The sequence below is a fragment of the Alosa pseudoharengus genome, unplaced genomic scaffold, assembly GCF_046254945.1.
Source record: "Alosa pseudoharengus isolate Yale_2024_CS ecotype anadromous, Long Island Sound unplaced genomic scaffold, YU_APseudo_1.1 YU_APseudo_1.1_scf_2, whole genome shotgun sequence".
Taxonomy (NCBI): domain Eukaryota; kingdom Metazoa; phylum Chordata; class Actinopteri; order Clupeiformes; family Clupeidae; genus Alosa; species Alosa pseudoharengus.
Genome location: NW_027468663.1, coordinates 26,063,137 through 26,088,619, shown reverse-complemented (window position 1 = coordinate 26,088,619; position 25,483 = coordinate 26,063,137). Strand labels below are relative to the sequence as shown.

The 25,483-nt window shown below is 42.2% G+C and overlaps 2 protein-coding genes and 1 pseudogene across 2 annotated transcripts; 1 reads left to right on the top strand and 2 right to left on the bottom strand.

Moving 5' to 3' along the window:
- Positions 1-2,161: 2,161 nt before the first annotated feature.
- On the bottom strand, positions 2,162-4,775 carry LOC143133430 (uncharacterized; annotated as a pseudogene).
- Positions 4,776-4,784: 9 nt separating this feature from the next.
- On the top strand, positions 4,785-10,780 carry socs6b (suppressor of cytokine signaling 6b). The gene is made up of 2 exons (XM_076294315.1): positions 4,785-5,169; positions 6,064-10,780. The coding sequence occupies exon 2, from the start codon at positions 6,181-6,183 to the stop codon at positions 7,750-7,752; it is 1,572 nt and encodes a 523-aa protein (XP_076150430.1). The 5' UTR covers positions 4,785-5,169; positions 6,064-6,180; the 3' UTR covers positions 7,753-10,780.
- A 10,309-nt stretch (positions 10,781-21,089) lies between these two features.
- Positions 21,090-22,033, bottom strand: cbln2a (cerebellin 2a precursor). The gene is made up of 3 exons (XM_076295901.1): positions 21,746-22,033; positions 21,399-21,518; positions 21,090-21,288 (listed from the first exon to the last, which is right to left on the bottom strand). The coding sequence occupies exons 1-3, from the start codon at positions 22,031-22,033 to the stop codon at positions 21,091-21,093; spliced, it is 606 nt and encodes a 201-aa protein (XP_076152016.1). The 3' UTR covers position 21,090.
- Positions 22,034-25,483: the final 3,450 nt, after the last annotated feature.

The window sequence follows — 25,483 nt, the reverse complement described above, 5'->3', positions numbered from 1 at the left end:
ACTGTATACTGGATGCATATATTATATTATTAATGATCTAAAAAGAAGAGGGTGTGAAAGTAAGGTAGTAACATAATTTGCAATGTAACTAATAACTTTTGATACCAAGAAATAAGTCAAGTAATAAGATTACTTTTAAAAGGAGTAATAAGTAATCAGCAATGTATTATTTCTCCTGAGAAACACTGGACTAGATTGGTTAATCTCTCCACTTCCCAATCAATGTAAGGCCAATGATCAGATGCTCCTCTACAAAAATGTTTTTCTTTTTCGAAGGGCATTGATGTGGCATTCATTTGGTGAGCATGATTCTCAAAATCTGATAAATCTCACCTAGGACTACAACACTGTCAGGGTCAGAGACATTGTTGGACATTTTCCTCATTGATTTCCAGAAGGAAAATCTCTAGAAAATCTTCCTAAAATGTCTAAATGTATAAATATGTATCTAGGACACCAGACAAGAGCTCCAATGTTCCCCTTGGAGACTTCCAGGACAAAGTATGAAGTCTACTCTGACAATCAGGCATGATTGACCATACTTGGTAGCTGCCACTCATGTCATGGGCAGGAACCATCTGTCTGGTCCAAAAACAGCTTGTCGTGTGAGTCACCCCGATGGGCTCTGGGCCTGGGCCTCGGCTCTCCCCAAGTCCCCCTCTTATGTCCATCAAGCCCTCGCCTCCTGTGCACACCTGTTAAATGTGTGGTGTCGTGGATGACCTGTCATAACTGAGATACGACCTCTGGGCGGTGGTACGCCGTTAGTCGCTCGTGACGGCCATTGTCCATCTGGCCTGACCGTTTGATGAGGCTGAGAGAGAACATGCATCAGGTGAGCTGTGAGCCCCACACGGAAGGAGATGTGATGATGTGCCTGTTCAACAGGACTTCATCAATTACGCTAAATTTAGATCGTCATTTTTACGTTGTTCAGAGTGATATTTTACACCATATTGTGTCACTCTAACAAGAGCTGCTTCAGTTGATGATTGCCATTATTTTAAAGTGATGGCACATTTAATCTAAAATTGGAATGCATAATTGATTCTTTTAAAACGTAATAACAAGTATGTGGTCAGCAACAGTCATTCCAACGAATGTGTATGTTACCTGTGCTTTGGGTGCTGATTTTGATCAGGTTGTAACATTGAAATAGTAGATACACGCTGGCAACTTTCATCTACACATTCACTGTTTTGTTTAGTTCAAAACAGATATTCGTGAGTAATTTTACTGGATGTGCCATGAGGCCAGACAGGACCATTAGCAGGTTTGTTGTCTCCGAGGCCTATGAAAAGGCAAACTGATCAGCTTTAATTGGTAAGGCTAATTAATGTCTCTTCACAGAACTCCTGCTCTCATGCAGCATTCAGGAATCCACACCGCAACAGGCTCAGACACACAGACAAACACAAACACACACACAGATAGAGAGAGAGAGAGAGAAAGAGAGGGAGAACAATAAGAATAGTTTATGACACTGATTAGGCAACGCTAGGGGCAATTATCCACTTTATCCTGACATAAAATATTTCAGAATGAGGTGCTTGTTTGACAAAAGTTGATGTTAATTATGAGTCCCTATTATGAGTCCCAATTTCTCAAGGAACAAAAAATAACAGACCATTATGGTTGATGTGTATGTGTATTTATTCAGGTGACCATGACATTGTTTTCCCACTGTGCTATGGCTCTAAAAGTCGAAGATTCACAATATCACAACAGTACAGTTCTGATTACAACTAAAGTGTAACAAAACAGAACTGGACCTATGACTAGTTTGACAAACGTACCACTGCACATAGGCCTAGGCACCCAGTGTGGAGGCCCAAGGCTGTAGATGATATGAACAGGTGGACTCAGAATATCAAACTCTAATGTGGGGACAAGGAAACCGAGCCATTTAGGCTTCCTGCCACTATACTCTTGACTTTCTCATCTCGTGCATTTTAACCCTCCTGTTGTGTTTCATGTTTACTAGTTTTGTGTTCCCGGTCAAAAATGGCCGCTGCATTATTGTTATAAATCCATAGTCACACATTATCATCTAATGTTGTGATAGACCTCTGTATTAGAGTTTGAATACACCTTCTGGTGCTACTTGGACACGTCATCAGTCAAGAACCCGGGGTCATAGGGTGTTTCGGGTCTTTAATCTTCATACACCCTCACCCGGGCGACCCAGCCGGGGGTGATCAGTCCCCGGCTTGTGTCCAAGTGGCATGTTGCTCCACGGATCCCCCCGCCCTCTCTGCGGCCTCTAAGATGTTTGTGGTGGCTTTTTTCAATTGTAGTCCTTTCACTCCAAGGAGTTTGAGGGTTCGCAGCAGTGAGGCACCCGACCTCGACTGGCTCACAGCGAGCTTTCCAGCCGTTGTTCCGGCACTCCGAGCTGAGCTCTGCATACTTAGCCCTCTTGCGCTCGTGGGCCTCTTCAATACGGTCTTCCCAGGGGACAGTCAGTTCCAGGATTACCACTTGCTTGGTAGACTCAGATGTTAGCACCATGTCTGGGCGGAGAGAAGTGGCTGTGATGTTGCCTGGGAACTTGAGGACTTGAGATGTCTTCCTAGGTCGACTTGAAGCTGCCAGTCACGGGCGGCGGTGAGGAGCCCCCCTGTAGAGCTAGGCCGGTGGTGTTGTTCCTTCTGCCCAGCTCTAATGAAGGTGATTGATTGTTTGGGGGCTGCCTGGGTCTTGCTGTGCTGGATCGCTGAGCAGATGGAGTCCGCCAAAGCCTTTAGCACCTGGTCGTGGCGCCAGCGGTACCGCCCCTCCCCTAGCGCTTTTGAGCAGCTGATATGCTCCGGGGTGCCCCTCTTCTGGCACAGCTTGCACTCAGGAGTGTCTGCCAGGCCCCAGGTGTGCAGGTTGGCTGGGCTTGGGAGGACGTCATAGATGGATTGGACAAGAAACTTGATCCGAAGTGGCTCGGCTTTCCAGAGCTGCCCAGGTGATTCTGCGGGGATCTGCATGTTCCCACCTGGTCCACGCTCCTTGTTTGGACATGCCGGCCATTTTGGTGTAACATTCTTCCTCCACCTCTGCTCGTATTTCATCTTGAATCAGTCTGCGCCTCTCTTTTCCACGAGCCAGATCGTAACGTGGCTTGGGAAAACAACCAAGACCTGCCCGTCCCGTTGCCACGGAGCCCACCAGCGTTTTTTGTGCCTTAGTCGCGCCTCAGCTCTAGTGACAGCTTCTTGCGCCTGTCACTTCCTCCCGGTCTTCACGAGGATTCCTGCTGCTGCAACTTTTGTGTCTCTGGAGTCCCTGTACATTAACACCTCTCTGGAGCGGGTGACTTTGAACTCCTCTGTTAGTCCACTCAAAGGAAGATGCAGCTTGGTGGAATGGCCGTACAGGGCAATGCTGCTCAAGGACCGAGGGAGCCCCAGCCATTTCCTGAGGAGCTGGCTGATAGACTTCTCAAGAGCCTCGACTGTTGATGTTGGTACCTCGTAGACTAACAGGGGCCAGAGTATTCTTGGCAAGACTCCGTGCTGGTAGATCCAGGCTTTAAATGTCCCAGGGAGGCCAGATCTGTCAATCGATATGAGCCACGTAGTCAGGTCGCGCTTGGTTTGTTTTATGGCAGCTGAGTCCTTCAGGGAGCTATCAAAGATCTTCTCCAGGCTCTTGACCGGTTTTTCTGTCACCGATGGAATTATGGTCTTTCCCAGGGCAAAGCGGAAACGATCGGACACTTTACCCTTCTTTAGGACCAGAGACCTGGACTTAGCAGGCTTGAAGCTCATCCTTGCCCAGGAGATGAGCCGATGGCGCCCCTGAGGAGCCACCTGCACCCTGGAACAGATGTTGTCATCACTGTTAAGTCATCCATGAAGGCTCTTATGCGGGGCTGACGGGTCCCAGATCTTGACTTGGGCCCTCTGCATTCCACCTCAGCCGACTTGACAATTATGTTCATGGCCAGTGAGAACGTATGTTCTATTGGATATGACAAGTTTTGAACTTCCAAGTTCCATTTGCTATTTATGGCCTGCAGGCCTCATTGACCTGAGCTCATGCAAATCAGAAAGGGGAAGATTTTATTGGGGAAAGGTTCAGTGGGGCTGGCATCCCCATCTTGGCAGAAGCAAAGATGGGGAGTGAGGGTGTGTTTGTGTATGGGGATTGAGGGTGTGTTTGTGTGTGTGTTTAAAATATATAGAAGCACACAGTCCATCTGATCAATAAGTATGTGCCTGGATAAAAAAAAACCCTATACCTAACCTAATAGCAGATATGCATGTGGCCTAATCAATCTAACAACAGTTCCAACAATGGGTTGATTAGCCTACTTCATCCTCATCCAGCAATGGATTGATTAGCAGCCTATCCTCAGGTTTGTTATATTTCACAATGATTCAAGGTAGCCCTACACACCTATAAAAGGCTAGCCTACATGTGTCAACTCATTTCATGGTATTTGGAAAATAGCCTATGCTGGTATCGAGGCAGGATGCTGATATTATTTGAATCTGATGTCCACAATGTTTTTGGTGAACTGGAAAAAAAAGGTTAGGCTACACAAAGTTCAGACTGATTTTTTGATAGGTAAAATAAATCATATTGTATTCTGGAATTAGTGTTTCCTGCGGTTATGAAACATAAAACACTACTAAACATTGAGTAAAATTATGCGCGAAATCTTAGGCTACTACAGATTCGTATGTTTTTCTTGTAGCCCATTCGTGTGTGAAGCATAGACTGGTGTAAAGCAGCGACCCCAGGTTCTCCCTTCAACACCACCTACCTCTTTCTCCCATGATGCAACAGCAAACAAAGGGGTAGAGCAAGAGGACGATTGAAAAGGGGGAGAAAAGTTTTAAATGCTAAACATCGTGATTGTAGATATGTTTAAACCTTAAGCAAATGTCGCGCATTCAAACGTATATCCCGTTGAATTGTGTTTTATGCTGTGAATCGCATATTCAGAACACGACAAAGCGATTTTTTATTATTTAGCATTGGAAGCTAGTTAGCAGTAACGTTAGCTTTAGCGTTGGCTAACCAACATCAGTGAGAGTTGTAGAGGTTGTACAGCCTTTGGGCTAAACGTTAGCGATATTAGCTTCTTGTTTTATTTCAGTATGTGAGTCAGATATTTTGGACATAGTTCGGAAATACACCAGTTCTTGTCTTTCGGATGAAACACAACAGGTAAATATACACATTCCATCTAGATTGATGTGAAACGTAAATATTTGGATAAAATGGCTTTCTTTGTATTTGTCCAACAATGATAGCTTGTCAAGTTAGCATTAGCCAGCATGCTAACTAACTATTTAGGATATCTTGGCAGTCACTAGGCTCGTGAATTAGGCCCACCGTTTCCTAATACCGAATATTCCTAAATGATTCATGTTGTGACTGTAAACTAATATAAGGACTTGAATTTGGATGAGAATGATGGTTATCGTAGCCAGGTCTCCTTTATTTAGTTCGTGTGTAATAGAAACGTAAGAACAACTTGGCTAGCTGGCTATCTTCAATATCAGTTCAAGCCAGATAGCATGCTAACGTTAACTTTCAACACATTGTTGTTTGGCATTACATTTCCTGGCTTCCTCTCTCGCAGACAATTTAACGTCACCGTCAGATTCCCTCAATCAGACATTTAAGCTGTTTAAAATTAAACATTCGCAAGGGTTAATTGTATGAATGATTGGGCTGCTCATAACATCATAAGCTCTATAATAGCTTTACTATTGCATTCTAAACAGGATGAAATCTGAAGGGGAAAATGTATTGTTAACCAGATATTACTAACTGTATTGCTTTAGACTTTTGACTTAAGTTACATTATGTATGTTTATTCAAACTTTTCTTCAATGTAAAGGAGAACTACGTTTGTAATACATGTGTAAATAGATTATCTGCTTTTGTTCCCCTATTTCTAGGTAGGCCCTAGCCTATTTATGAATGTTGGTTATTATAATATAATTAAGAAAATGTTTGTAAGTATGTGTCTGTGTGTTTCAATCCTGAGTTATGTGAGTTGTAGTTATGTATCATACTTAATAAGTGAATACTAAGCAGTCATTTCTTTTCCAGGAATGGCAGAGGTGTTCACCTGATAAGCGATGAGCAAGCAGAGGGACAGGCAACTTGGTCATCTGTAAAGCATTGCCTGAGTCACCCCCTTGCCTAAATTTGGGAGGAACTATCAGAATGAAGAAGATAAGCCTTAAGACCATAAGAAAGTCACTAAATTTAAAAGGCAAAGATGAAAATGAGTTTGCTGCACCGTCAACACTGGCAGCCAGTTTTGCAGTGGAAGACTCCCTGTTTGGAGGCTGTTACAGCAAAGATCTTGTTAATAGTGACTTTGATAATGAAGAGGAGAAAGGGCCCAAGAATCGCTCCAAGAGTGAGAGCCTAATGGGCACCCTGAAAAGGAGACTGTCTACAAAACAGAAGGTCAAAGTCAAAGGGAGTTCACCGTCTGTAAGTTCTGTAGATGACGACACATTCTCATCATCCTCAGCACCCATTACATTTAGTGACTTAAAATCCCAGCCCTCATTGCGGTCCTCTGTCCGAAACCACCATTACAGCCCGACCCCGTGGCCTCTTAGACCAGCAAACTCTGAAGAGACGTGTATGAAAATGGAAGCCACGGTGAACGCCTTGATCCATTCATCCGGCGCGAGCCCTGCACTTAATGGTGTTCGGAAAGACTTCCTGGAATTTCCTAGGGATGGACTCTTTAAAGAGTCAAGTGACTCGTTGAAGGATCCAGAACCTCAGAATGGAGACCTTCATCTAGATATTGATGAAAATGTGCCTGTAGTCATCGGCCTTGCAGCTCAGGACTATATCCAGTACACAATGCCTTTAGATGATGGACTGTACTCTGAAGATGGCTCTCGCTCTTTCTGCCTGGATGGCATGTCACCTATGGAGGTAGGGCCACAGTCAGATAGATGCTCTCTTGATGCGGATGAGGACCCCATCGACCAGGAGCTGATGTCCCCAGACCTCTTCATGGAACCGTCGGTGAACAGACTGCTGCTCAACACGGCCAACGTTCTGCTGCAAGGCTCGCAACTCGAAGCCCCCCTCTCACCTCCTCTACCTCCACTGTCGGGCAGTCTCCTCCAAAGGACCTTACCTGCATTTGGGGGCACTCATGCTCAGGTTGCTGAGCGGGTCATGCACCACCTCAACTTTGACCCCAACTCGGCCCCAGGCGTGCGGCGGGTCTATGACGCCGTTCAGAACAGCGGGCACATGGTGGTGACGAGTCTGACCGTTGAGCTGAAGAAGCTGGCCAAACAGGGTTGGTACTGGGGTCCCATCACCCGGTGGGAGGCGGAGGAGAAGCTGACCAACTTGATCGATGGGTCCTTCTTGGTGCGGGACAGCTCGGACGACCGCTACCTGCTTAGCCTGAGCTTCCGCTCCCAAGGAAAGACACTCCACACCAGAATAGAACACTCCAACGGCAGTTTCAGCTTCTATGAGCAGCCGGATGTAGAGGGACACACGTCCATTGTGGATCTCATTGAACACTCGATAAAGGATTCTGAGAGCGGAGCCTTCTGCTACTCCAGGTCACGCCTACCCGGATCTGCGACCTACCCCGTCAGACTGACCAATCCCGTGTCCCGGTTTATGCAAGTGCGGTCTCTGCAGTATCTCTGCCGGTTTGTCATTCGCCAGTACACACGGATAGACCTGATCCAGAAATTGCCTTTACCGAATAAGATGAAAGATTACTTGCAGGAAAAGCACTATTGAAAATGGTTAAAATAGTTTTGGAACTTCAGAAGATTTTGCTTGCTACTTGCACTTTTGGGATAGATGAAACAACAAAGCAGGTTTTAACAACTTTTAGACATGTTCTGGTGCCATTGCTTATTTTCTTTTTTTTCCCGAGGAAAAGATGAGAGGTGATGTGTGTTTGTGTTAGTGGGTTCCAGTGTCTCCCTCATACTAGATTAGATAGTCATTATGTTGTTGGGCATATCAAGTGCAAAGAATGTGATTTAGAGGATTAACATATACTGGAATATTTTCTGCATGTTCATGACAAGGGAAGCATATTGTGTTGTTCTTTGGTTGTGAGGATCAGTAGTCTTTGGACAAAGTTATCTCTTTATTTTTTGTATGCATAAACACATACATATCCCAAATAAGGAAACTCGAGAAGCACATGAGAAGAACCCCCAACCCCCCCAAGCTTTAGTAACATTGAAATGTCATCAGTTGTGGATACACACAGGGAAATGTCTTAATGTTGTTTAGGGTTGCTTGTATTTTTCTGAAACTCTTGACTCCATTGTTTGTGCACAATTTGACACGAGAGGCAGTAAGTCATCATGTAATTCCCGCTGCCCTCCACCCTTCTGGCTCAGTGATTGCCACACTGTTGTTCTTACTGCTTTTAGCCTGAGCGTTTTCCATTGATACTCCACCTGTGTAGTATGCTGTTCCAGAGAGCCATACTTATAAGCTACATTAGCTAGCCGCACAGGCAGTACACTACTATGTCCAATCACGTTAACTTTTTTTTACAGTAAGGACATCTGAAGAAAATGTTCCTTTCGTTTTTGTTTTGTAATGATTTGGCTATTTTATTTTTCAGCTTCCCTTATTCCAACCATTTCAGTGAATGTGATCCTCATGACTTATAATCCCTTTGAACCTGTTATCGTTTTTTTTTTGTTTGTTTGTTTTTTTGTATGTGAAAGTTTCTCCATGAACGGTACTTATTTTGTGTGTTTGACAATAATCTTTCACTCTGATATTGGTCTACGATACATTGTTCTAATTTGTTGACAGTTGTCATTTCATTTTGTTTGTAAGGAATTCCACATTTCTAGGGTTCAAGTATTATTGGATGTTATGTAAAGTATCAGAAGCTCCCCAGAAGCTTCTAGCGCTTCGATAACCTCAGAAATGACTCTTCCCATTGCAAGTTTGTGAAGTATTTCATTGTGTAATTCATAGACTGTGTAACATGGAGGCACACTTCAAAAATGTTGACACACAGGTGACAGAATGGATGCCAGGTCATTTTTAAACAGTTCTTATGAAAAGGGAAACAAATTCTGCCTTATGATGTGTATTCATTGTTTTTATTTGGGAGATTGATGTACTTTAGGTTAGAATTCAGTTGCCAAACAAACCTAGGGACACCCTTCCCCGCACACAGATTCACAAAAGTTGAACATTATGTTAAATGCTCAATATTACAGCTTGGAAGACCTTGCCAAAACATTACAGTATATGCAGCCATTACCATTCATTTTTTTCTTAATACATTTCTGCCAAAGTTGTGAACGGTTATAATTTCTTATGGTCTTGATGGCATTATGGTGTCATAGTGTTATTTCCTTTAAATAACGGTGTTATTTTGGTGTGAAGGCAGTGAGGCAATAATTTGGGCATTGTAAGAGGGTAGTACATTGTTTCATTTTGTGTCTCTAGTCTAGAGTTTTAAAACTTGAGGAAAACCATGGCTCGTAAAGCATGAATATGGAGCACTTGGTCAAAGATCTGCAAACCTTGGCTTTACTGTATCATCCGGTTCAGAAACATATCAAAACAAAAGTGTTGGATTGTTCAGGTACCTATTTGTCATACCTGTTTTATTCATGTCCCGATGGCAAAATGCATGGTTGTTTTAGAGGAATTTTCACTTGCTGCTCTGCACTGCATGTGACCATTGGACGATGGTTTGTGACAAGTAAAACATTCCTGTGATACTTAAAAGGGAAATTGATACACATTTTAGGTTGTGTTATTGGGATACATTGATCAAACATTGGGTTAAAATTTAAATAGTTCTGAAATGTATGTATAGGCAGAAATGAGTAGTACATTTTGAACAGCGTTATGGGGCCAAGTGCTTAGCACACCTTAAACCAGATGGACTGCTAATCATCTTCCTGCTGTTGGCAGTAAATAGGAAAACAGCAATGGGACTTTATCACTTTTATCAAGCCCCCAATTGGCTAAAGAGAATATGTATGTACATGAAATGGTACTGGCTTGGCGTGTCATTCCATTGGGGAAAGACTTTGTCAAATTATTGGCCTTCAGCGTATTAAAAATCCTTCCCACAGAGCTGAGGCGTGAATCAAGTGTAAACGATAAACATGTCATTTGATGCTAACACTTTGTCGCTTAAGCACAGAAACACCCTTCATAGTGTTTTCCCAGTCCTTCATAGTGATAGACCTGTCATCCCTTTTTTATTTAAATTGCTGGTTAAGTCAGTATTTTATCTTCAAATATCTAGCATATCCAGCCAATGCTGTCCATTTCTTTATCCTTAGGTGTTACCTTAGGGAAGTTTACATTTGTTCATACTAATAATTTTAAGTTGCTTCGGGCCTTAGTTTATTCAGATCTTTATAGAAGTATATCCTCATTATCCACACGTTTGGTACGTTGTAATTCTCATTTCTCCATAATGATTACTGATGGCCTTTCTGATTATACAGAAATATGAATACATCGAATGTTGTTTCACCGTGGTTAGAATGACTGGGCTTGTCACTTAGGATTGAGCGTCTGTCCACTAGAAGTAGAGCTGAAGTGGTGACACAATGGGTGATTATGGACGCCTATGGCTGCAGTGATTTTTTTCGGTTGTGGTTTGTTCCAGGTTTAGTATGCCCTTCGAGAATGCAGTGTAAGCTCTGACATGCTTGTTTTTGAAGGGGCAGGCTGTATACCAACTTATTGCACATTTTGAATACAGTGTAAAAGGTTTTTTGTATCTGCTGATACACCATGTAAATAAAATGACTTATTCTGATATGTGTGGTCTTGTATGTTACCTCCATGGTACAATTCTCATGTGTATATTCACTAAGTGTATCGCTGCAAAGCATCTGTTAAGTCATAGGATTTTCAAATAAGCTTTAACATTGCATTAGAGACTTGAGAGGCTGTCTCCAACACAACAATGTTTCTGATTTGCATTGGACCTCTTTTTTTTTTAGAAAATTAAGCCCCAGTCAGGGCCATCCTCATGCATGGCCCCCATATCTCATGTCCAGCTGGTTACCTTGAGGCATGCTTGGGTCTCGGTGTCTCCCCCAAACACTACACCTCGCCGACCCCGGAGTGTAGTTTATTACCCAGGGTGACTGATCATAAGCATACCACGCCAGCACCTCCGAGTCAGATTTAATTGGTTTCTATGGAGGCTCCCATCCACTATATATTTCTCTAAGGGTCACTTAAAAGCCCAACATGTCTCTCACAGCCCTTTTCCACAGCAAATGCCCTCTTTAGATCCTAATTTATAAATGAGCGTGCATGTTCTTTTCTACCAAAGATCAGAACAGGGGAGCCTATAGGAGCTTAAAGTTTTTTGCCAGAATTACATTTTTCCTTCTAAAGCTTTAATAATTATTTTATTCCTCCATGTGTGGTGCTGGAATGGAATTATGTACTGCTGTGTCCTCCATCTCTTCTAGCACAGCCACATCATAAAGATAGCGTCATTTGTTTAGCAGAAAGGAGTAAAATACAAATGATGTATCATGGTCAAGTAGGCTACAGTGGGTTGGATGACGTATGAAGAAAGATTATGTCTTGTTTTCACAAAAAAAGCATCAAGAGGATGAATTACCTGAATTTCAATAACTTGAGAGTATTGTAAGAGTATTGTGTGTGTGTGTGTTTTGCATGCTTGTGCTGGAATATTTATTTTGAATGATCTTGCCTTTCATTTCTGATAGAAACAATTGCTTAGCCTTGAGTGTCAATATCCCTTCAAATCAGGATGTTTGTTTTTTTCGGTCATGGCATCAGCACTTCCCAAAGCGATTTGATCATGATTACAAAAAAATATTTTTCACAAGATTAATCACCTATGAGGATGAAAGGGAGGGGGGGTACCAACCCAAAACCAAAGCTCTGCTACAATAACTCTGTTGCCTTCAAGCTTGTCACTGCACCTCCCCCCCCCCCCTTCAAAAAAAAGCGTTAGTGTCTCCACAAGTGAGCACTGATTCGCCTTTTGTGTTCAAGACTGGGACTTCGCACTGCAGCGGTGGCAGCCGGGCAGGCATCACACACACACACACACACCCTGATGCTTCGGCGGGGGCTCTTGCGCAGAGGCCTGTGGAGCTGCGCCGCACCGCTTGTCACACTGATGCTGCCTTTATCTGAGAGCCACGCCATCTGCCAGCATCCCCAGAAGACCTCTCTCCGGGTGCACCATGTGTCTCCACATAAAAGGCAGGCTTAAGCAGGCGGTACCGCCGAGCACCGTGCCTCTCCCCACCTCGGCTTCATCACCGGACCAGATTAGGCTTGCGAGGCCAGTGAAGAGGTGCTCATATGTGGCCCTGGATAGCCTGCATCCTCATGCCACTCAGAAATGAATTTATCCCCATGATTAAGGTGAAGAGAGAAAAAAAAGGGGTGGGGGGAATAAGGAAAGCTATGAAAACAAGAGTTTCAAAAATGATGCCAATGCCAAGTACTCAGTCCGAGGAGAAATGAATGATTGTCTAAACTGGCGGTGCACGAGAGATAAGCGATAAGCGTGTATGCTGTATGTGAAGCAGAGGGAGCAGACAGGTCATGTATTAATAATGTGCTGTGTGGCTGCTGCCTCTGGAGTGGGGCGAGGGGCTGGCATCGCTGGAGAAGGCCCCAGGCGAGCCCTGAGAGCTTTATGACTCCCGGCGCAGGAGCAGACCTGGGGGTCACAGAGAAGAGATGAGTCTGTTCTCTTGGAGCATTGTTCGCTTGTTTCTAATTAGCCTGACATTTCACACACACACACACACACACACACACACACACACACACACACACACACACACACACAAGATCAGGGCAAGCGATACATTTTTCATAAAATGTTTTTAGAAAAAGATGAATAATTTTTCAGGTGTCTGCATAAAATCCAGCAAGGCAGAGATTATGTTTAATGATGTATTCAGCCAAAACAATCTGATATATTCAAATCTCTCACAACGTTGAAGCTCAAACATTTGCAATCATAGAAAATATTAAAGGATTTTAGCATGTGGTTTCATTAGCCTATATGTTGTTTTAAGTATATAACATGGCAGTGGTTGTGCAGTGCACTGATAACACCAGGGTGTGGTGTTTCCTGGTATAACACAAGTCTGGGTGTGTGCTGTTGATTCTGGTGTGTCACCAGAATACCTGCATGTGAATAGCACCTGAAGCTTTACTGGCCAGCCACTAGGAAGCTGACCCTGGTTCCTGAGCTAGATGGCTGATATTTTATCTCAGGAGTTATTTGTTCTCGTCCTGTTTTTCTGTCCTCCTCTCCTCACTTCTCCATTCCTCTCCTCTCCTCTCCTCTCATCTCCTCTCTTTTCTCTTCTCTGTTCTCTTCTCCTCTATGCTCTCCCTCTCTGTCTTCAGGACAGAGAGCACCTGTGGTCTTAAAGTAACTCAATGTACAGCTTCAGACTCCCTTTTGATGCCACACTTACTTACAATTGGAGTCTGCTGCCCTGTCTGTTGCCCTGTTTGTTGAATAACTCCATCTGAGAAAGACTCCAGAATTTACGGATTTTTTTCAGTTTTGCGACACATCTTCCCAGTATAATAGAGATCATTCAGTGATCAAAGATGCTGATGCCTGAGGCCCTGGTGTAATATAGCATGAAAATGGAATCTTTAGGTATTTTTTCAGCATCACTCATGGTCTTTGCTGTTTTTAATATGTGTACAGGTATGAATGTGTGTATTGGTATGAAATGTTTGTGTATGTCATTACAGTTGATTAAGCAGTCAGCCCTCTTCAATCTTTCAGCACTTTCATCAGTATTTGCTGAGGCCTTGCCTTCGGGCTTCATGAAATTCAAATGTGAGCTCCACATTATTTGTGTTCTATGAAAAAGAGATAATGATTTTTATAGATGCACCAATGCTATCTAGGTAAAATCTGTATCTTGGTTAGTTAAATATAAGATAGTATAAATGTATAATTTTGTTACCATTTGATATTGAATGTAAAATCCAGAATCTACACATTTCAGAAGAGCATAGGTCGAATCCAAGAAAGGCTACATTTACCTTTCATGAGCAAAAAAGGTTGTTTCATAACAAATTATGACATTTTCTGCTTAACTATGGCAAAGCCACATTTGAGAGCTCTGTTTGGCATAGAGCAGATCAGGCAACATTTTCTGTCTCTGTTATTCTCCTGTTTGTGCTCCCCACATGCAAACAACAACAACAACAACAACAACAACAACAACAACAACAACAACAATCTCAACACTCACAAGTACAGTAGTTTGGCAAAGACACAATTTAATTCCATTAAATCCTCTCCACTTCTTGTGTGAAATGTTGTTTACATATCTCACCAGTCCCACAGCCCTCTGGGCCTGCTTCTCTATAGGAGAGCAAACAACTCTGAAGACTGAACTGGCAGAATTAATGAGAAGAAGGTAAAGGCTAAATAATGGGATCCAACAGATGCTCCTATTTATTATTTACAGGCAGCCACTGACAACTCTCAAAGTGAAAATATCATAACTGCTGGCATCCAAGTCTGAAGAGAACCAGCCAATTGCTCCCGAAGGAGATCTCTCCATCTCCAGTTAAGAGGCTTGAAAACCAGGGAGCAATTAGATTGTGCTCTGAGTGATTATGGGCACTCACTGGCCGCCTATGAAGAGACTGTTTACTTAGTAGTTACTCAGGTTGTGAATGTCACACAAATGCATACTATTACAAATAATCACTGGCAAAGAGCAGAAAGTGTGGTGTCACAGAATGACATGATGAGCAGACGACCAGAGGTATGGAGACATGGCACACTTCTGGAGACATGGCACACTTCTGCACACTTCTGGAGACATGGCACACTTCTGGAGACATGGCACACTTCTGCACACTTCTGGAGACATGGCACACTGACATGTTAATGCAGACAAGGTCGTGCTGTTACATTTACTACTGGTACATTGCCTTTGTTGAAGAACTTTTTGTTTTTCCAAAAGTGTCAAAAAGTAATTCTAGGCCATTAAGAAGACGTACGACTTACGCTCCGCCCATAAATTTGAAATTGTTTGCAATGAAATTGATTGAATTAGAGCTGATTCTCAAACAAGTAATTAAACAGATGGGATCCAGAACGTAGCACCTAATGCATTTAAAATAAGCTGGCCAACTTCATCAAAACAACATTGTCTTGTCCATGCCTATGCAAATTGCATAGGCCTAACGGAATGCTAACAACCTCCAGGATATCCATAAAGTGCCATAAAAACCCACTATCATAGACACAGTGTGACGACATCTTCTCCACTCTCAAGCTGTTCATCAGCAGGCAAATGTGTTGTCCTGACTGTAAAATAAACGATGCGTATGCTCCCCCGATTAAAGAACAGCCTAAGTGGAGTTTTTTTTTTAATGAAGACACAATGATGTGCAGACTAAGAGCTTTTGTACTACTGTGTTAAATGCATCACATGATAAAAAACATTCACAAAATCACATGGCAACCAGTGTTTCTAAAGAACTTGCAGGTAGTCATGCCTGCATTGAAATGGTGCTTTTCAAAGTGTAATGAGCTAATAGGACATGAGCATCACAGGAAGCTGAACACTACAAAGACTGAATAAAATATATGAGATAAAGGATTGCTGTGTTTTACAGTTGGGCTGAACTGTGCATCATGCTATTTAAAAAATGTGTTCTACTTGAATATATTCATCAAGTCTATCATCTTTCATACAGTAAAGATGCAAACACACTACTTGATTGAGCAATGCACAAAGCATTACTCACACTAAACCGCTCTGGGTTTGCATGTGCTTGGGGCATGCACCACAAGACCCTCTCACCTCACTGAATAAACAGTTGATGACTGTGCTTACAATTTGTGAAGTGACCTGGACCACTAAATGTAAAAAAAGATTAAAGAAATATAAAAATAGAAGCATGTATCAGGTTACTTGGCTTGTGCTCAAAATCTTCCAATCAACTTTGATAAGCACAGAAAATATGGTGACTATAAATTCACATTAAACATGGATTGAAAGGGATTGGATTATAGACATCTCTGAACTAAGAAAGGTAATTTAGATCAGAGTATTATCTGAGAGATTTTACTGTCATTGAGTTTCACTGACTCTCCCATTCAGAGATAACAAATTCTACCAGTTTTATAATTGAAGTTGCAAGAAAAAAACATTTTGTGAATATTATGGATACGTCTACACTACAGGCACTGAATTGATAACTGTGATAATGAGGTATAAATCATTGCTTTCTGAATTTTGCATGAAACGCTCATCAGTGTCTGAAAAGTTGTCTGCTTATTCAAATGCTTTTTAGGAGAGACAGGCTGTCTCTTTTGGTCTTTGGCTTTTAACTAACTTGATGGCTTGGTTGTGTTATGGTGCATGCCAAAGACTTGTTTGCTAGAAAAACACTTTACTAGTATAGTCTGCTTAGAGTGTCAACAAATACCTTGTTTATAATCAGAGCCGCAGTAGATAGTTTAGGAGACAATCGGAGACTCTGTAAATAGTTTAGGAGACCATCAAAGTAAAGTGTGACCAATTTCATCTCTTTACTACTATTATTATCTACAATTCAATCCATCTACAGATCCACCGACCAAAATGTTCACCTGTTACAACTGATATTACTGAAAACCTTTAGAATTATAACAGCACACTGCTCAAATGTACTTTCTTACCTCACCACTGGATGTTTACTTAATGGATAATGTGTCTCTTCACAGGACTGAAGATTAATGGTAGCATTTCAGGTACACCTTGAGCCAGTTCAGTGTTAACTGTTGACTGTTTACTGTTAACCGGTGATTGCGCAAACCCTATAGCAACCATTACTGCTCTGACACTAGTATCTATTACAAAGATACTCATGGGGGTGTTTGGGTTAGCAAAACATTTGCACATGTGTGCTCTGAGCCTCTTCTAAATCTTAATATTCTAGTGCGCCTTGAATATTAATGGCCATCAACCAACAGCCGGCTCTAAGCGCAGCGTGCAGCAAGGAGGTCTCTCTGGTGAGAGATCAGTCAGGGCTTCTGGAGAGGACACTTCCCCTCTCGCCGGGCGACGGGGCGGATCTGCACCCATGTCCAGGCTTCAGGATGATTACGGGCCAGCGAGTGCCAGGTGTCAGTGGGTCACAGATTGGGCCTGTGCTCACTCACTGCCCATCTCCCAGCAGGCGTCCCGCAGAGAGGGCGGACATCAAAGGCCCTCAGCTGAGCGCACATGGGGGAGTATGCTATCGCTTTCACCATCTGAGCACGGAAGCACAGCGCACAGTGTGTGTGTGTGTGTGTGTGTGTTTGGGGGGAGGGGGGGTGAGTATATGTGTGTGTGCGTGGGTGTGCAAGAGTGACACCTTGAGATGATGAAAAATATTTGTAGATGAATTCAAAAGTCTGTTGGCATTATATATAAGTTCACACCCTAGCTTTGTTCAGTTACTTTGTCATTTTGAAGTTATTTTGAGCCGCGGGAATGGGAACATTTTTCATAGTCATTACTAGTCAGGAGTTATCTTGGCAAAAGGGATTTATCTATTTTATTTTTTTATTTTTAATTGACTGTGGGCCACTTGGCTAAAGAAGGCGAAAGATGTCTGTCTGGCAAAAGAGAAAGTACTGCTTTTTGCACAACAGCAGCTGAAGCCTAAAGTTAGCTTTGTTTTTTCATCAGTAGCATGTGCCAAGCTTTATATCAGCATATCACTGTGTTCAAGCATGTTATCGTGATCCATTTTCAAAGATGCAATCAGCATTTTCTAAACTATGTTAAAGCGTCAGAACACTGCAAGTCCAGGAAGGCCCCAGAAAAGAACAAAACTGGAATCCAGTAGAAGCTACAGTAGGTCTATTTTGAGTGTCTCCTCTCATTTCTATTTCTCTTAATAAGCAGTGTCTCTTCCTCACGGGAGCCAGCTCTGTGGGAGGCCGTGCTGATTGGACTTGCATTCCTCAGTGCAACACATGCTGCAGTACACAGGTAGTACACAGGAGTACAACACAGAGGGAGCATGGCAGGATGCATCCAGATAGAGAGGCAGCACACTGCACAACAACACCTTTTTCTTGCATCCACTCAGAGGAAGGGGCTCACATTCCAGGGCAGTTGATATTTGCCAAATGCACTGTATTCTATGATAATGTATGTGAACCTGAGGCCAAATGCACTGTATTCTATGATAATATATGTGAACCTGAGGCCATTCTGTACCGCCATGGAAACTTGACATTACTAGACACACATGTAGAATGAGAATAAGGATTGAGAGGGGTGAGGTGTAGAGTGATAATAAACTTGTAATTACTCTGCTTCCCAAAAGTATCACTACAACTATGAAGACATTAAGCAATGTCTAAATGTCTCTTGAACTGATATTTTGTGTTCTGAAAATAATAATAGTAATAGTAATAGTAATAATAATAATAATAATATTAATATTACTACTACTACTACTACTACAGTACTACTACTACTACTACTAATAATAATAATAATAATGTAGGACCACAGTGCATTGTGAAAAATAAGGTCAAACAGTCTAAAGACAAACCACAGAAAGAAGCAAGGGCAGAGGGAGCGTTTCCTCTGGCTGAGGAGAAAGAGAACAGAAAGTTTGAACCAGAGCAATCTGCATTTTCTCCCCCCAATTCAAAGTCATGTGAAGTGACCTGGCACCAACGTGTCTGCTTGACTCATGTGTTCAGTTTTAATCATCCTCCTGAAAAAGAAAGGTCAGTAAAGAGATTCAGACAGCTTTTAGCCTTTGGGCCATCTTTACTTGAACCAGACCAGGAGACTGTCAGGGGACACAGATCGTTTACAGCGGCGATGGAGCACACACGATCAGAGCTGATAGAGAAAAATCAACAAGCCGGAAAACAACACTCTGCTTTAACACAGCAAACAAAGGGACAGGAATGTGATTTGGATAATACAGACAACTGAGGAGTGTAAAGATAGTTTCACAGGTGTGATTGGGTCCATAGTCCACATCGTCATAACAGAAAAAATGTGTTTGCGTCTTCTCTCAAGAGCCTCCCTTGCAATGTTCCTTGCGCAATTTAACACCGAACGCCTACGTTGTTACCAAGCCTCATCAAATTTGCATTTTATCTCCAGGAGTGCTGTCTATACAGTTTTTAATTGTGCCCATGGTAATAACTCTCCTTGTTCTGCGCCTTGTCCTCCTATGCCAGTAGAAAATAAATCTGGGAATATCCTTGGTGTTCAGAGGTGCGTAGACTCATTGATAGTCCTCCTGTCAGAAGATGCTCAGATGCTACTGTGTCACAGCACAACCCAAGGCTCATTGTGTGCATCTGCGAATCCCTGGAGGAGAATGTTAGGCACTCCTTTCCACTCTATGCACACTCTGCAGGTGGAAAATTATTTCTGTTTTTCACTTGATCTTGTTGCATTTCGTTGAAGCATGTGTGTGTGTGTGTGTGTGTGTGTGTGTGAGTGAGAGAGAGAGAGAGAGAGAGAGAGAGGGAGAGTCTTAGAGCTTGTGTAGGAACATTTGTGTGAATGTGTGTGTGTTTTCATATCTGTCTGTATGTAAGTGATAATATTTGTGTGTGTGTGTGTGTGTTTGTCTTTAAAACAACTGCTTGAGAGACACACCAGATTCTGTCTGACCTGCTTTTAGACTCTATCTAAGCTCTGCTCACAGTAGATATTCATGATGATGCTGTAGCTGCACCAGTGTCAGTGTCTCACTCTTACTCAAAGTATCAGTGACAGCTTCCATGACATCTCTCATCCATTTACCAAGACAAATATAGTTATGGGAGGTTCATCCACGCATTTTTGAAGTGACTACATTACACAGGAAAAGGATACCAACGATTATAACTAACAATACAATACAATAATTTAAAAAATACTGTTTTAAACAAAGCTTGTCCTTAAAGTTCAGTGTTTTCAAGGAATCGATTGTAATTGTGAAGTAAGTAGCACTCCTGCAGACCTGATCATCACCGCAGGAGGACAGCCTCAATCACTTTCAGCATGTTTTGAACACCTTTGATTGCCTGTAGTCATACTATTTACCTCATTATTACTGTAACACACACAACAGACAGGATATGTGCTTGTCTGAAACCATGCTGAGTTCCAAGAGTACAATATCCCATCGAATCCATAATGAACTTTGCCTGAGGTTTGAATTTTCAATTATGAGGAGCCTGATTGGTGCACATGCAAGGGCCAATCCCAGTTTTGGCATCCATCCAACTTATACAGTAAGACTGTTAGAGATACCTGTCCTCTACCTTGAGAGTAGATGTAGTTGCTACAGAATATAGGTTGTCTTACACATATTTACACAAAATAGTTGGAAACTAATTCGTTTTTTAAGACATCATGCTCGGATTTTTTCCAGCGTAGGCCTAGATAACTCAGTTGTGGTCATACTAACAGCTCTTTGCAGGCGATACTTTGCTGAAGTAGACTAGAGATGATTTTAAATGGCCTCAAGTGTGTAATGTTGTTTGCAACACGGGTTTTTAAACTGAAAATATCACGGGCGCTTTCAGCACCATGGACAGGGCTTTAGCTAATTATTTGTTTTTAATGACTTTGGCTTACGATTAGGCTATGTAAAACATTGATAACATCAAGCAATAAAACAACTCTTTACATTCCTAATGCTACTTTTCATAATTACATTCAAGTATAAAATGCATGTGTTTTGAATACTAACTGACACTGAATAGGTTAAGACTACGAATCAACCGAGACTGTAAAAATACCTGTACCCTACCGTGTTATTAAACAAACAAACAAAAACAAAAAAACATCAAAATATAGGTCTGAAAAAAAAGAATGAAACAGAATTTAACATGATCAAAATAAACACGACTCGTAATCATCCCATATCTGCCTACCAACTTGTATTAAAGCAAGTTTTTCAGCATTACATGCGCTTTCACTGTGTCTTTAATATGTTGGTGTTTCAGAGGATGTCTTCATTATGGAAAAGCAAAGTCATTCAATATAATAAAATCCTTAGACGTTATCCGAATTCACACGGAGAGCTCAGAGAGAGAGTTGCACAACAGAAATGTTATAACAGATTGTGAAATTAGAGTGGAAATACGAGGAAACCAGAGAATGTAGAGTATTTCCATCCACCCATCAGATTCCCTCGTTCCAGTTTCAGGTACAGCTTGTCTTCGCGCTCCAAATGAAGGAGAACTCCGTTGCTGGCCGCTTCACGTGTCACGTCCTGATCGCCAGCAAAAGCTGAGATAATTGGGTACTCGTTGTGCATCAGATTCACCTAGGTATTTGAGGGGAAAGTGTTAACTTTCGGTTGAATCTACTGGACTTGAGTTTACACTGTATAGACCTAAGTAGGCTAAGATCAATCGTGTCCTGTCCTGTACCCACCTGTATAGTCTGTCGATTGTAAACCTTCACAACGTGGAAACTAAAACTGTATATCCCTCTTCTTGGTGCCAGGAATACGCTGGACCTGAGGTCGAAATGATTACCAATGTTGACAAGTACCTGTAATGGTGTGAAAGAGCATGTCTGTGTTACTCTCACCATCGCCTGTCCATGTTAGGCGAGTGTGGTTTTGGCAATCAACATTCACCACTTACGTAAAAAGTAGCTAAACAAGATGAAGACATAATTAAACATATACAACCCTACTGGAAACAATACATTTTGGAGCTGGAGATGCTTCATTTGTAGAATAAACAACACAAGAAAGGTTGCCGGAAGATAATAACCTGATCGAAGTAGATGGTCATAGATTGGTTGCTCATATCTGAAGGTTCATGGTTCGTTCCTCTGACCGCAGAAAACGCCACTTTGGCTCCGGCAGCCCGAACAGATATTCCGAAGGATGATGTTACCCCTCCTTCTGCGGAGGGGTTCGAGTCACATACCACCAAACATTTCCCCTCCAAAACCACTGGTTCTGTTTCATTCTGCCCCAAAGAAAGACTAACACCACATCCCAGAAGCAGAGAGGATGCCAACCACAACGGAAACAATCCAGTATCGTGACCTTCCATCATAGTGAAGGAACAGCGTTTTGCTCAAAATGTGTAACGACCAGTCTTCGGAGACAAGTAACAGCGCAAGCACCTGCTGCAACCAACTACTCTCTCTCTCTCTCTCTCTCTCTTTCTCTCTCTCTCTCTCTCTCTCTCTCTCTCTCTTTCTCTCTCGCTCTCTCTCGCTCGCCCTTTAACACTGTAGCACCCTCAGCATACTGCCCTCTCTTATTTGCGTATTAGTGAAAATTATAGCAATTGGTAAAACATCTTTTAAAAAGTGTATTGATACCACAATTCATTTGTTGCATAGACCTGGCATAGATTGCATAGATCTGTCCCCAAAGATGACAGTAAAGTTGTCTCTTGTCAGGTGATCATAAACATCGCTTGCCCCATCTAGTGGTTTTCAGTACCGTCTGCATGAGGTGTTGTTGTGTTCCCTCAAACATTGTACTTACAGTTTTTCACAATTGCCAAAACACTTTTTGAAACCTGCCACCCTTTTCTCAAAGCTATAAACACAAATCCCAATCTCAAAACAGTTGTACCTGTGCTCAAACCAAACACTGTCTTCAGATCGCCTCACAAAGCAGTCAAAATGAAACACTACTGAGCAGTCATACACTACATCAAAAAATGGAAAACACAGTGTTCAGCAGCCTGTTTACACTCTGAACTAGATTATATTGGTTCACATCATTTGAAACAAGTGTGATCAATTTTGAGTACAACCCCAAAACAGAAAAAGTTGGGACGTTGTGTAAAATATGAATAAAAACAGAATGCAATAATATGCACATCTCTTAAACTCATATTAGCAAAAAGGACACAGACAACGTATCAGATGTTGAAAAAGACAAATTTGACTATTTCATGGAAAATATATGTTAATTTTGAATTTGATACCAGCAACATGTTTCAATTAAAGTTGGGACGGGGGTAACAAAATGCTGGAAAAGTTGTGTAATGATAAAGAAAACAAAAGGAGGAATGTTTCACAACTAATCAGGGTAACTGGCAACATAATTGGGTATGAAAAATAGCATCCCAGAGAGGCAGGGTCTCTTAGAAGTAAAGATGTATTCATCACTCTGTGTAAACCTGTGTGCACAATGTAATTTTATTGCTTAACATGAAATTGTAAAGTATCTGGGGAGTTCATCATCTACAGGACATAATATTGTTAAAAAAATCTGAGAATCCAGACAAATCTTTGCAAACAAGGGAAAGAGCTGAAAAACAAATTGGATGGCCATGGTCTTTTGGACCTCAGATGGCACTGCATCAACACCAGACCTGTTTCCAGACCTGACATTGTATGGACTCAGGAACACCTCTGATAACTATTGTCTCTGTGCACAGTTTGATTAAAAAACTACAGCCAAAATTGTAACAGCCAAAACAGCCAAAATTGTATTGAGACATGATACAGAAAATAACACTGTCTTATCTTATCCCAAAATGAACTGAGGCAACGTGGAAAAGGGTCCTGCGGTCAGACCAATAAAAATGTGCCATTCTTTTTGGAATTCATGGACTCATCTGGGCTAAAGAGGAGAGGGCCTATCCAAATATCACAACTATCCAACTTGTTTTAGTGCTCAGTTCGAAACCAACATTTATGGCGGTGTCGAGGAGCATTAATGCCTACAGCATGGGCATCTTGCACATTTGGCAAAGCACAATCAATTCTGAATGATATATACTGGTTTTGAGCAACCAGGATTCCAGGCAATGTCTTTTCCAGGGAAGAACTTGAACATTTCAGGAAAACAATGGCAAAATTAATTCTGCACATATTTAAAAAGAAAAGTAATTCTCCATAGAGGAAGAGTCAAGGTGCAAAAATGGCCTGTATGTAATCCAGATTTGTCAAATTGGGTGCATAATGGAATGAAAAACATGAAGAATACCCCATACTGTTGAGCAACTGAAATCCTATATCCGGGAGTAATGGGACAACAGTGGCATATGTCAGAGCAGACCCAAGGCAGAAGCAGAGGAGATACATGTTAAGCCAAGGTCCAACACATGGAAGAGTATGGGCATATGTCAACTGCCAAAGTGAACCATCAAGTGTCCTAAACTTTGGAGACTGGAACCCTTCAGCATATTTCTTACTCAGTTCAGTGTGTGAAACTCCACCAAAACCAACAAACCTGCACAGGTGGGAATTGACAGAGGACCCACGTGTGGAGAGAGAGGCTAATAAGTGCACAAACTGGCGAAACTTTGCCAGGGAAGATACAGATGGCGCCATGACGAGGTCCTTAGAACACTGGCTGACATCTTGGAACAGGAAAGACTGAGAATGCAGTGGACCCACGAGAGACCAGCCTCATCATCCATCCAGTTCACCAGGGAGGGGGAAGAGACACCTTCCTCCAAGAAGACCAAGAAGAGCCTGCTGCAGCTGGCTCAGTCATCAAAGATGAGAGTGGACTTGGGAACAAAGTTACACTGGCCCTGTGTCATTCAAAAATCCCTGAGGCCAGACATAGTCATGTGGTCAGAGAAGGCAAAGAAGATCCTCCTGTGAGAACTCCTGGGGGAAGGCGGATACAAAGAGGCCTGATAGTGGGAAGCCACAAAGTACCAGGGCCTGGTCCTGCAGTGCAGGCGGACAAGGGTGGCAGGCCTGGCTATTCTCAGTGAAGGTTGGCAATATGGGTTTCCCAGAACAGTTGTTGTGGAAAATGCTTAGGCTACCACTATGGGATTAGTAGGGAGGGAGAGGAAGACTGGTACTCACAAGTAAGAGGAGGCAGCTAGAGCTTCTGGTTGGCTCTGGAACAGGCTGTGGGAATCGGGAGAAGATGGACAGTGACTGGACATCCCTGCCGACCCACCAACTGGAGGGCGACGTATTCCTTTGATTTTGCCTTAACCAGCTAGGTAAACAGCAACGCTGTTTTTTCGCCATAGCAAGCTAGGTGAACAACAAATATCCGCCATGTAACAAAGAAACTCACCCTGGTTGCCTAGGCTACCCCTGGTTGCCATACATGCCTTAATCCCCCCTCACATGAATTACACTCGATTAGAATAGATTCAACTTTATTGTCATTGTGCAGAGAACAAGTACAAAGACAACGACATTCAGTTTGCGTTTAACCAGAAGTACAAAAAAGCAGAAAAGTGCAATGTGATATACAAAGTATAGACAGGTGGTGCATAGACAGGATAAGAAATATAGTGCAGTGTAGACAATAGTATACAGTTGGTTTACAGAAGGTGGCTTAGAGTAATATAAACTAAATATAAATATGTGCAGTGTATTAGCAGTTACCTTATAAGAGCAGAACTTAATAGGGCTATGTAATATGAACAATGTTTGAACAACATGTACAGATATAAGCAATGTAGTAGCAGTAACATTATAACAGTAGTAAGAATAATGTAGATATATGCAGTGTATTAACAGAATATATTATAAGAAAAACTATGAACTATAAATTCTAATTA